We start from the raw sequence: 11,703 nt of genomic DNA, 5'->3' as shown, positions 1-11,703 counted from the left end.
AATAAAAAAAATACCTGGAGACAAATGAAAATGAAAATACGACATGCCAAAATCTATGAGATACAGCAAAAGTGGTTTTAAGAGGGAAGTTTATAGCAGTACAGGCCTACCTCAACAAAGAAGAAAAATCTCAAATAAGCAATCTAACAGTGTACCTAAAGGAACTGGAAAAGAACAAACAAAGCCCAAAATCAGTAGAAAGAAGGAAATAATAAAAACAAGAAAAGAAATAAATGAAATAGAGACTAAAAAAAAATAGAAAAAATCAATGAAACTAGGAGCTGGTTCTTTGAAAAGATAAACAAAATTGACAAACTTTTAGCTAGATTCACCATGAAAAAAAGAGAGAAGGCTCAAATAAAATCAGAAATGAAAGAGGAGACATTACAACGGACACCCCAGAAATACAAAAGATTGTAAGAGAATGCTACAAAAAGCTACACGCCAACAAATTGGGTAATCTAGAAGAAATGGATAAAGTCTTGGAATCATACAACCTTCCAAAACTGAAGCAAGAAGAAATAGAGAATTTGAATAGAACAATCACCAATAAGTAGATCAAAACGGAAATCAAACACCTTCCAGGGGCCGGCCCAGTGGTGCAGTAGTTAAGTTCACACATTCGGCTTCAGCGGCCTGGGGTGTGCCGATTCATAACCCCGGGCGTGGACATGGCACTGCTTGGCAAGCCATGCTGTGGCAGGCGTCCCACATATAAAGTAGAGGAAGATGGGCACGGATGTTAGCTCAGGGCCAGTCTTCCTCAGCAAAAAGAGGAGGATTGGCAGCAGATGTTAACTTAGGGCTAATCTTCCTTAAAAAAAAAAAAAAAAACTTCCAAAATTAAAAGTCTAGGACCAGTAAGCTTCCCTGGTGAATTCTACCAAACATTCAAAGAAAACTTAATACCTACCCTTCTCAAACTCTTTCAAAAAATTGAAAAGGAAGGGAAGCTTCTTAACTCATTCTACAAAGCCAACATTACCCTGATACCAAAACCAGACGAGGACAACACAAAAACATAAAATTACAGGCCAATATCAATGATCAACATCAATGCAAAAATCCTCAACAAAATGCCAGCAAATTGAATACATTATGTTAAAAAGATCATATACCATGATCAAGTGGGATTTATTCCAGGGATGCAGGGATGGTTCAACAACTGCAAATCAATCCATGTGATAGACCACATTAACAAAATGAAGAATGAAAATTACATGATCATCTCAATAGATGCAGATAAAGCATTTGACAAAATAGAGCATCCATTTATGATAAAAACTCTGAATAAAATGGGCATAGAAGGAAAGTATCTCAACATAATAAAGGCCATATATGACAAGTCCACAGCTAGTATCATTCTCAATCCTCTATCCCTCTAAGAACAGGAAACAGGCAAGGATGCCGATTTTCACCACTCTTACTTAACATAGTATTGGAAGTCCTAGCCAGAGCAATCAAGCAAGAAAAAGAAATAAAATGGATCCAAATTGGAATGGAAGAAGTGAAAATGTCACTATTTGCAGATGACATGATTTTATATATAGAAAACCCTAAAGAACCCAAAAAACTTTTAGATGTAATAAATGAATACAGTAAAGTTGCAGGATACAAAATCAACATATAAACATCTATTGTGTTTCCTTACACTAACAATGAAGAAGCAGAAAGAGAAATTAATAATACAATCCCATTTACAATTGCAAGAAAAAGAATAAAATACCTAGGAATATACTTAACCAAAGTGGTGAAAGATCTGTACACTGAATATTATAAAACATTGTTGAAAGAAATTGACGAAGGCACAAAGAAATGGAAAGATATTCCATGCTCTTGGATTGGAAGAATTAACATAGTTAAAATGTCCATACTTCCTAAAGCAATCTACAGATTCAACACAATCCTCATCAAAGTTCCAACAACGTTTTTCATAGAAATAAAAGAAAGAATCCTAAAATTTATATGGAACAATAAACGGACCCAAATAGCAAAAGGAATCCTGAGAAAAAAGAGGAAAGCTGGGGGTATCACACTCCCTGATTTCAAAATATACTACAAAGCTATAGTAACCAAAACAGCATGGTAGTGACACAAAAACAGAAACACAGATCAATGGAACAGAATCGAGAGCCCAGAAATAAACCCACACATCAATGGGCAGCTAATTTTTGAGAAAAGAACTAAGAACCTACAATGGAGAAAAGAAAGTCTCTTCAATAAAGGATGTTGGAAAAACTGGACAGCCACATGCAAAAGAATGAAAGTAGACCATTATCTTTCACCATAAACAAAAATTAACTCAAAATGGATTAAAAACTTGAGTGTAAGACCTGAAACCCTGAAACTTCCACAAGAAAATATAGGCAGTACACCCTTTGATATCAGTCTTAGCAGGATATTTTCAAGTATGATGTCTTACTGGGCAAGAGAGACAAAAGAAAAACTAAACAAGTGGGACACATCAAACTAAAAAGCTTCTACACAGCAAAGGAAACCATCACCAAAACAAAAAGACAACCTAACAATTGGGAGAAGATATTTGCCAACTATATATCTGATAAAGGGTTAATATCCAAAATATATAAAGAACTCATACATCTCAACAACAAAAAACTAACAACCCAATTAAAAAATGGGCAAAAGATCTGAACAGACATTTCTCCAAAGAAGATATACTGATGACCAACAGGTACATAAAAAGATGTTCAATATCACTATCAGGGAAACGCAAATCAAAACTACAATGGCATATCACCTCATGCCTGTCGGAAAGGCTATAATTAACAAGACGGGAAATAACAAGTGTTGGAGAGGATGTGGAGAAAAGGGAACTCTCATACACTGCTGGTGGGACTGCAAACTGGTGCAGCCACCATGGAAAACAGTATAGAGATTCCTCAAAAAGTTAAGAATAGAACTACCATACAATCCAGCTATTCCACTGCTGAGTGTTTATCCAAAGAACATGAAAATACAAATGCGTAAAGGTACATGCACCCCTATGTTCGTGGCAGCATTATTCACAATAGCCAAGAGTTGAAAGCAACCTAGGTGCCCATCAAGGGATCAATGGATAAAGATGATGTGGCATATATACACGATGGAATACTACTCAGCCATAAAAAAACATCAAATCTAGCCATTTGTGACAGTATGATGGACCTTGAGGGGATTATGCTAAATGAAATAAGTCAGAGGGAGAAAGTAAAATACTGTGTGATCTCACTCATAAATAGAAGGTAAAAACAGCAACAAAAATATAGAGACAGGGATTGGATTGATGGATATCAGAGGGGAAGGGGGGAAGGAGAAGGGTGAAAAGGGGTGATTAGGCACAGGTGTATGGTGATGGATTGTAATTAGTCTCTGGGTGGTGAACATGATGTAATCTACACAGAAATTGGCATATAATGATATACACCTGAAATTTATATAATGCTATAAACCAAATATAAACCAAATTATATATAGAAAATATATACCAAACTTAGGGCTTATCTTTATCTATTGTTACCACAATAAAAAAAAAGTCTAGAATAAACTTAAAAGTTATACGCACATGGTTTTTATTTGTGGTTCCTTCTAGTAGGGACTGAATTGTACAGAACCATTGTAAGGAGGCAGAATGGTGATTTATCTGTATTTTTAGAGTTTTTTAGCATCAAGAATATATGCACTATTTCTTTTGTAATTAGTATATTTAAGTAAGACTAAGACCAGAAATAGTGGCTATGTGTTGTTCAGATAAAGTAACTGCTAGTGGATGTAACGGAAGAAGCCTGAAATCTGAAGACTTAACACTACAAGTGTCTATTCCTCCTTCCTACACGTAAGGTCTGACATGGGTTGGTGGGAGTCTCTGCTGTCGGATGGCCCAGGGATACAGGCCGCTTCCACCATGTGACTCCACATCTCAACACAGGATCTCCATGATTCCGCTGAATGGGATGGAAAGCATAGAAACGGCATACTGACTCTCGAATTCCTTGGTCTGGAAATGACAAATATTAGTTCTGTTCATATTTCAGTGGCAAGAGTACTCACAAATCCCCTCCTGATATAAGTGGACTGGACAATAGAGTCTCCCCATGTGCCCAGGAAGGAGAGCAAGACACTATGTAGATCACCACTTGCAGTCTCTCCAAAAACAGTCTGTAAGTGTTGCAATTTTTATAAAAGAGCCCTCTTTGTTCTCTGAGAAGTTTCTGAGAGGGACAAAATTTCTTTGCGATACTCTAAATTTTTCTAGTGCCTACTATGTGACAGGTGTTTTCAAATAAAGGTCACACCAATTTTCTGGAGGACACTAGATCTCAGCAGGGAGGGGTCACCTTTGTCACTGAATAGTACCTTTCTGCACTTACCTGTACAATAGTCTTAATACACTGAGAATTTTCTTCTCCCTTTGCTGCATGGTCAAAATCACAACTTGTGAGTCTCTGCTACCCACCACCTGAAGAGCATGCCTGAACACTTGTGCAGGTGTCCATAGACATGCTGAATAACCAGGATTTTCCCCTGGGGCAGAGAGAGACAAGAATCAGGAGAATGATGGTGGGTTATTTTTTTTTCTTATCAAAGCTGGCATGTCTGCCAGGGAGACATTTTCCACATTGGCGGAAGAATGAATAATTAATTGCTCCACGAAGATACCCATACCCTATTCCTGAGACCTATGAATATGTTGCATGGCCAAAGGTACTTTGCAGATGTAGTAAGGTTATGAAACCAACTTTAAAATAAAGGTATTATATTGGATTATCAGAATGGGCCCAATCTAATGACATGAGTCCTTACAAGCAGAGAACTTTCTCTGGCTGGATGCAGAAGAGAGATGCAGCAGGGGGGGATGTTAGAGAGATGCCAAGGGTGAGAAAGATTCAGTGTTTAATTACTGACTCAAAATACATGGGCCCACATGCAAGGACTGGAGAGAGGCCTGGAGAAGCTATGTGAGCTCCAGCTGATAGTCAGCAAGGAAACAGGGCCTCAGTCTTATTACCATAAAGAACTGGATTCTGCCAACAACCTGAATGATGTTGGAAGGATGTTCTTCCCAGAGCTCAGGAGGAGAGGCCTGCCGGGTCAAAGCTTAACTTGAACCTGTGAATATCCAAGCACAGAATCTAGCAGAGCCATCCTGGCCATCACACCTACGGAAATGTAGATAATAATACCTACAGAGATAATAAACATTTGCTGTTGTAAACCACTGAATTTGTTACAGCAGCCGTAGAAAACTACTGTAACCTCCTGGAAAGACGACAGTGTCTGTTAGGATCCAGCCTCTGCAGATGGTTGCTACACAGTGATTTCCTCAGTCATTCCTTATCTTCCACCTAGGAGGGAAGTTTTGGTCTTGACCACTTGGTTAAGCTCGCTCATCAGTGTATGGATTCAGTGGACAGTCTCAAATAATTCATCAGATTAAATTCACCTTTTTTAATAACTTCATCTGCTTCCTAAAGCCTCCTCTCTAATTTCACGAGTATATCTCTGCTTCAGTATATTACAGCCAGTAGATTATGTGTCAGATCAGAGTCTACATACCAGCAGACTTGGTAAAAAACTTTCAGGATGTATTAGAAGCATTCACTGGGGGTGAAGAGCTATCTAAATTTCACTGCTGGAAGCGAACAATTACGCGGAAGGGGCTGTTGCTATCAGAGGGGTCCCCAGTGAGGGATGGGACCTGCAGGGAGTTGCAATACTCTAAGTCAGGGGAGGGCAGGGGAGATGGGCTCACTGTTCCACCGGGAGCAGAGTGCAGCCTCCAGAGGAGGATGTAGAGAAGAGCTGGTCAGCAGGTCAGGTTCCAGTTTGGACAGGAGGGCACACTGGGGAAGACCAAGGAGAGGAGCTGTAATGCAGAAAAGTGCTGGGACTGGACACATGGGCTGGGACCAGGCCAGAGTCAGCTCTCAAGGAACCCTGGGGCGAGGAGCAGAAGGATCCTAGGTAAGGGAAGCCCACTGACACTCCCCAAATTGTGCCTGATTCTCCTTTTCACCTTCCTTCTTTAGGCCTGCTTTTTGTACTCTGGCCACAGGGTCCTTCTTACCGCCTGAGAGCATCGTGGAATAGTGAGAAGGGAAATGAATTAATAGACACAAGGTCAGCCTCTGGCTGGGAGGAGTGGAACAGTGTGGGCTCTAGAGGAATTCAGACCAGGGCTTTATTCTCAGGCCTGTCTCTTATGAGCCATGTGAAGTCATGAAAATTGCAAAGCTGTGTATGCCTCGGGTTCTTCATCTGTGAAGTGAGCTTGATGTTGTTATCTTGCTCCCTTGCTTCAAGATTATCCTTGCTTCAAAGTTCATGTATACCTTGTGAAGTCGGACTGTTGGAATATAAGTTAATTTATGTAAGGCACCTGGTACAGTACCTGGCATATATTGGATCTTTGATAATTAGCAGTTGTTACTATTATAATTTTGACTTCAAACACTACCAACCTTCCACCTTTGAATTTTTAAATGTATTTTAATCCTGGAGATGTCAGAGAATATCCAGTCTTCTAGGACACAGCACACCAAATCAGCTAATATCTTTCTTACTAAGTAAAAGTAAGTTACCTGCTAAGGAACGTTTTGAGGGATCTTATTGTGAGTTGGCAAAATCTTCCCCAGCTGGATGTGTATAAGGCTCCTAGAAAATGTGTCAAGGACTGCCTGGTTCCCTCCCCTCAAAACATCTATCCCCCGCTTTGAGTTTGCCAAATTACAATCAAGATAACTGAATTTATTAACTATTAACAGAGCGAGCTCTGTCTTTGCCAGCCCAAGGCCAAGACTGCCAGCGTGATAGCTTCTGGGCATCACAGGTTAAGCCAGTATCACCCTTATTTCTCAGAGATTCCCTGGAGACAATGTATATAAAATACCTAGTTTGTGGACTGTGTTCACCTGCACTGGGACAAGAGCACAGAACATCTTCCATCTCTGCCTCGGGTGGAGATTTCTTTCTGGTTAATTCATGATGTTAAAGTAACTGGTAGCAGTAGTTTTCCATTCCAGGCTTCAATCTCTCAACTCTGGATGCACTTTCTGAGGGTCTGGCCCCTGCCCACCACTCCCACAGCCTCTTCTGAACCACCACCCAGCTTAACATAAAACTGACTCACACTGAAGGACCTGCAGTTTCCCAAGGCCCCAAACCCACTTGCCTCATGGCATTTACAGCTGGCTGCTCACATCTGGATCCTCCATCTTTTGACTTGTCCTTAAGTCTTAGGGTGTATCTCACCATCTTCCTTACTTGACGGCTGCTCCTAGACTCTAAAATTCTACCGGCATGGTGGGTCTTGCTTATTCTGACATTCCCAGTACTAGCACGGAGCCTCACAAAGAACAGATGCTCATAGAATGTTTGAGAAATAAATGAGACAGTGTGCAAGAGGTCTAACTTATTGTGATATAATTGATTCTACATTTTTGAATAATATACATATATCCAAGCATATATCACTTAAACAACAGACTAAAAGTGAACAGAGAATGCAATATTTGGCCAACTTTTTTTCTCTATTTCTTAACCTCAAGTATTTTACTGCTGAATTCTTTTACATTTCCAGGGAAATGCCTAATCCACTGACATGTTGTCGTGTTACAAATCACCAAGTAAGATGGAGAGTTTCCCCATTTCATTTAAAAAATATCCACAGCTACAAGGACCTGCAACTAAGATATACAACTATGTACAGGGTGGGTTGGGGGAGATAAAGCAGAAAAAAAAAGATTGGCAACAGTTGTTAGCCCAGGTGCCAATCTTAAAAATAAAAGTAAATAAAAAATAAATAATCTATTACTCTTAAATCTCATACATGGCACAAATTTGAGCAATATCATTCACAAACTTGGATTTTGAAGCTAATAAACCTCTATCAAAAGGAAAAACTATTTAAAAATTATCTAGGTTAACACACAGAATAGGAACACAAACATGTTATACATTCTGTCATCTCCAGCCGCACCCTGACCTTCCACTAATGAGAACATAGACTTTTTTAAACAACAAAGTGAAGAATCTGCCTCAGACTTTACTAGGGGTGAGAGGAGCTGCTGGCCGTGGCCCTGGAGCGCACACCAGCCATGGCTCTGGAACGTGCACTGGCCATGGCAGCAGTACGAGCCCTGGCTGCAGCTCTGGCTCGGGCTCTTTCTTCTTCATCTTGTAAAGCTTCTTCATACCAGGTTGGAAAAGCACTGGGGACCGTATTATGGACCTTGGCCACAAACTCAAGGACTCTCATCTTGCTGGTTTCGGCATGGGCTCTTGGACCCCATAAGAACTCATAGCGTGGAGGATTGCTATTGGGCACCTGCCGGTACTCTAGGTAATTTTCTTTCACCAAATCTTGGGTGAGGAGCTTTCTAGGCTCCCCATAGATGTAGTGCCTCCTCCCAGCAAATATCCCCATCATATTCAGAACTTCCCACATTTGCTCCTCAGTGGCACAATTGTCCTTCATGAAGATCACACCTAGAACAAGCATCAGCAAACCACTTTTGGGCAGACTACTACCATCGCTCACCCTCCCATCACAATTTGGTTCCAGTTTGTTGATGAGGACATAGATGTGCTTGTAGGGATCCAATTCCCTTGTGTCAAGGCCAAAGATCAGCTCCAGATGGTCAGAAGCCCTCTTGAGGATCTCATGGAAGTGATTCCTATAGTTCTGGATTACATTTCTCAGCATATCTGCCTTGGTAATTGGCTCTTTCATTTGATACTTGTACAGCAGATAATACACCAGTATAAACACCTTCTCATCTAGAGGGCTTCTATGGAGGGGCTCAGTGGCTGCTGGGTCCTGTGAAGATCTTGGACCTTCTTCATTACTGGCACCATCATTTGATCTTGTGTATGAAACGGTTGCAGCATTAGTGGTGGTGGATGTGGTTCTCTGAAGACCCTGTGAATTGCAACACGACACAGGAGCTTGTAAGCTCTGGGAAATAACCTTGCAACAAGGAAAGGAAGAGGAGCAGAACTCTTCTCCCACTCCCTCAGTGGCCTGAGCACGTACCAGATCCTGGGACTCTTCTAGGGCCTGGCGGCGTTTTTCCCGGGCACGGAGCTTACTCTTCTGACCACGAGGCATGATGACTATGTTCAGATGCAGCAGAGAAGTGGGCAGGTGAATCAGTGACCTGGAGGAAGGAGGATGGATGGTGTGTACCCGTTCACCAAAGAGATGCCACCTTGGCTTTAGTGATGGCCATCTCTGCAGGTTTTCTTGTGTGCACTGGTCAAAGAACCCACAAGGCTCTTGTTTTCTTATCAGCCTGTTTCCTGAGAACCCTGTGAAAGTAACTAGAGTTCACCTTAGGCTGCTACCTGCCAGATCTTCCTGGGGCTTACTGGGGTGACAGCAAGGCCTGGAAGTTTCAACATCTGTGAAAGTCCCTGTGTTTGGAGTAGAAGTGTTTCTCTCAATTCACTTTCAGGGCCATCATCTTGACCTCTGGCAGCTTCTGGGATCCCTTTACTCTACTGCTTTCATGCTGACTCCTCATTTCAGTGACCTCATCTCCCTTCGATTCCAGAGGAGAAACTGAGAGAGAGACCCATCTGACCATATTTTACCAGGGACAGTCAGGATGACAGTAATGGAAGAGATCAGAAGGACCCTCTCCATCCTGGGGAAATCAGGGTCCTCATTCCTTACTCAGGGTCCTCACTTTGGCTTCTGGTAGGGCCTGGAACTTCTCCCTCTGCTGACTTGAGTCCTATCCCCTCAGAAAAGGCCCTTATATCTCTGAGATCCCTGAGGAGGAAGTTAGGGAGCCCTTAGCCTAACATATCTGCCCAACGACCCTGCAGGGCTTACACCATGGTTGGGACTCTGTGCAGGCCCTCTTTGATATGGGGTCAATGGTTCCATCACAACTTAGTCAAGGTCCTTCTCATTACTTTTGTTAGAACCTGGGACTCCTCTTTCTGATGTCCTGAGGCTGACACTCTGGTCCAGTGCCTTCACCTGAGTTCTCACAAGGAGAATTCAGTGGATGCTTCATCAGATAATTCTTGCCCAGAGCCTGCCAGGAATCTGTGGGACCCTCTGTCTTTTGGGGTAGGGGGCCCCCTCAAACTTCACTCACAGCCCTTACGTTACCTCCTGGCAGGACCTGGAAGTAATTCCTCTGATTACCTAAAGCATACCCTCTCACAGGAAGCCTTTCATTTTTTTTAAAAAGCCAGATTTGGAATTCAGGATGTTTTGCATTCAGCCACTCTCACCTCGGCCCTCCCTTGGCTGACAGCAGCGTCAGCATTCTGTCCGAACCCCTCTCTTTTGGGGCGGGAGGTCCCTCAGATCTCACTCCCGGTCCTTACTTTTACTTCTTTTAGGACCTCGGACTCTACCACCTGCTGGCCTGAGGCCATAAACCCTGGTCCAATGCCATCCCCTCCTTGAATCTCCAAAGAATTTAGGGAGTGCTATATCAGATGTTCCTTGCCTAAGGCCTGCTATTGCTGATTGCAGGGTTGGACTCTGTGGGGCTCCCTCTCACTGGATAGTGGGTACAGTCATACCTCACAAAGGGTTCTTACTTTTCTTCCTGGCCAGGCATAGGCCTCCTCCCTCTGCTAACTTTACACCGACCCCTTCGCACCAATTCTTTCACTTCCCTGAGACGCCAGAGGCGGAACTCAGAGTATGTTATATCCCACCACTTCCTTCAGGGGCCTCCCAGGCCTGACAGCAGGGGCCCGGGTTCTGAGGGGCCTTTCTTGTCTGTCCCAGTTGGTTCCCTCAGACCTTATTCAGGGGCCTCAACTTCCCCGCTGGAAGGCTAGATGCCAAACCCTGGTCCAATACAGTAACCTGCCTGAGTCCATAGACGGGGAATTCAAAGGGCACTGCATCCGGTGATCCCTGTCCAGCGCCTCCCAAAGCTTACATAAGCGGCAGGATTCTACCGCCCCCCACCTCTTGTGGTGTGTGTGGGGCTTGCTCTCAAGTTTCTCTCAGGATCTTGACCCTAATTCCTAACAGGACCCGGAACTCTCCCAGAGAATTCTTTTGTCCGTTTACCTCACGTAACCAGTCGACCAATGCCTTCCCTTCTCCGAGAAGTCAGAGACGGAAGTTAGATAAGCCACTTCCGGCCACTCCCACACGGCGAGGAGAGAGGGGTGTGGTTCTTGGAGATGAGGAATGAACTCTTTTGTGGGGGTGGAGGACTGTGGTAGAACTCACATATGAGTCTTTCATTGACTCCTGGGAGGCCTGGGACTCATCCGTCTCTTGATCTGAGTCAGCCAGCCTTAAGTGAAGGACTTTGCTCTCAAGCATACCCCGCTCCAGTCTCCCATCCCCAGTCCCAGAGGGTGAAGTGAAGGAGTACTAGGACCTAGCATCCAGGCATGGACTTAGAGGTGGTGATAGCAGGGATGAGTCTGCGGGTCCACTCTGTTATGGGTGGAGTGGTTCCCTCAGCCCTTCCTCAGGGTCCTTACTTTTACATTTTAGGGTTTGAGACCCCTTCCTCTGCTGGCCTGAGAACGGTGATAAAAAATTTAATATAGATCATGTAATAACTTTGCGAATGTCTAGTACAGAATCTTTTTTTGTTTAATTTCAATTTAATCAAGTCAGGGTTAGAGTCATAATAGAGTTTTGGACTCCACGTATACCCGTAATTCCCAATTTAACAAGGAAGTGCACCATCCCCGGTAGTTATCCATCCACCC

At 42.9% G+C, this 11,703-nt stretch overlaps 1 protein-coding gene across 1 annotated transcript; it reads right to left on the bottom strand.

Annotated features, from left to right (window-relative positions):
* Positions 1–7,404: 7,404 nt before the first annotated feature.
* On the bottom strand, positions 7,405–11,088 carry LOC111771567 (melanoma-associated antigen B10-like). The gene is made up of 3 exons (XM_023633903.2): positions 11,045–11,088; positions 9,032–9,155; positions 7,405–8,917 (listed from the first exon to the last, which is right to left on the bottom strand). Exons 2-3 carry the CDS (start codon positions 9,104–9,106, stop codon positions 8,045–8,047), a joined length of 948 nt encoding a protein of 315 aa, XP_023489671.2. The 5' UTR covers positions 9,107–9,155; positions 11,045–11,088; the 3' UTR covers positions 7,405–8,044.
* Between the last annotated feature and the right edge of the window lie 615 nt (positions 11,089–11,703).

The sequence above is a fragment of the Equus caballus genome, chromosome X (assembly GCF_041296265.1).
Source record: "Equus caballus isolate H_3958 breed thoroughbred chromosome X, TB-T2T, whole genome shotgun sequence".
NCBI classification, from domain to species: domain Eukaryota; kingdom Metazoa; phylum Chordata; class Mammalia; order Perissodactyla; family Equidae; genus Equus; species Equus caballus.
Note: the sequence above shows the minus strand (reverse complement) of the source record. Positions and strands in the feature narration are given on the sequence as shown.

Coding starts and splice junctions, on each gene's coding strand:
- LOC111771567 (XM_023633903.2), bottom strand. CDS start 9,106: ATGCCTCGTGGTCAGAAGAGTAAGCTCCGTGCCCGGGAAAAACGCCGC. Junction 8,918..9,031: donor TAGAAGAGTCCCAGGATCTG/GTACGTGCTCAG, acceptor TGCAATTCACAG/GGTCTTCAGAGAACCACATC.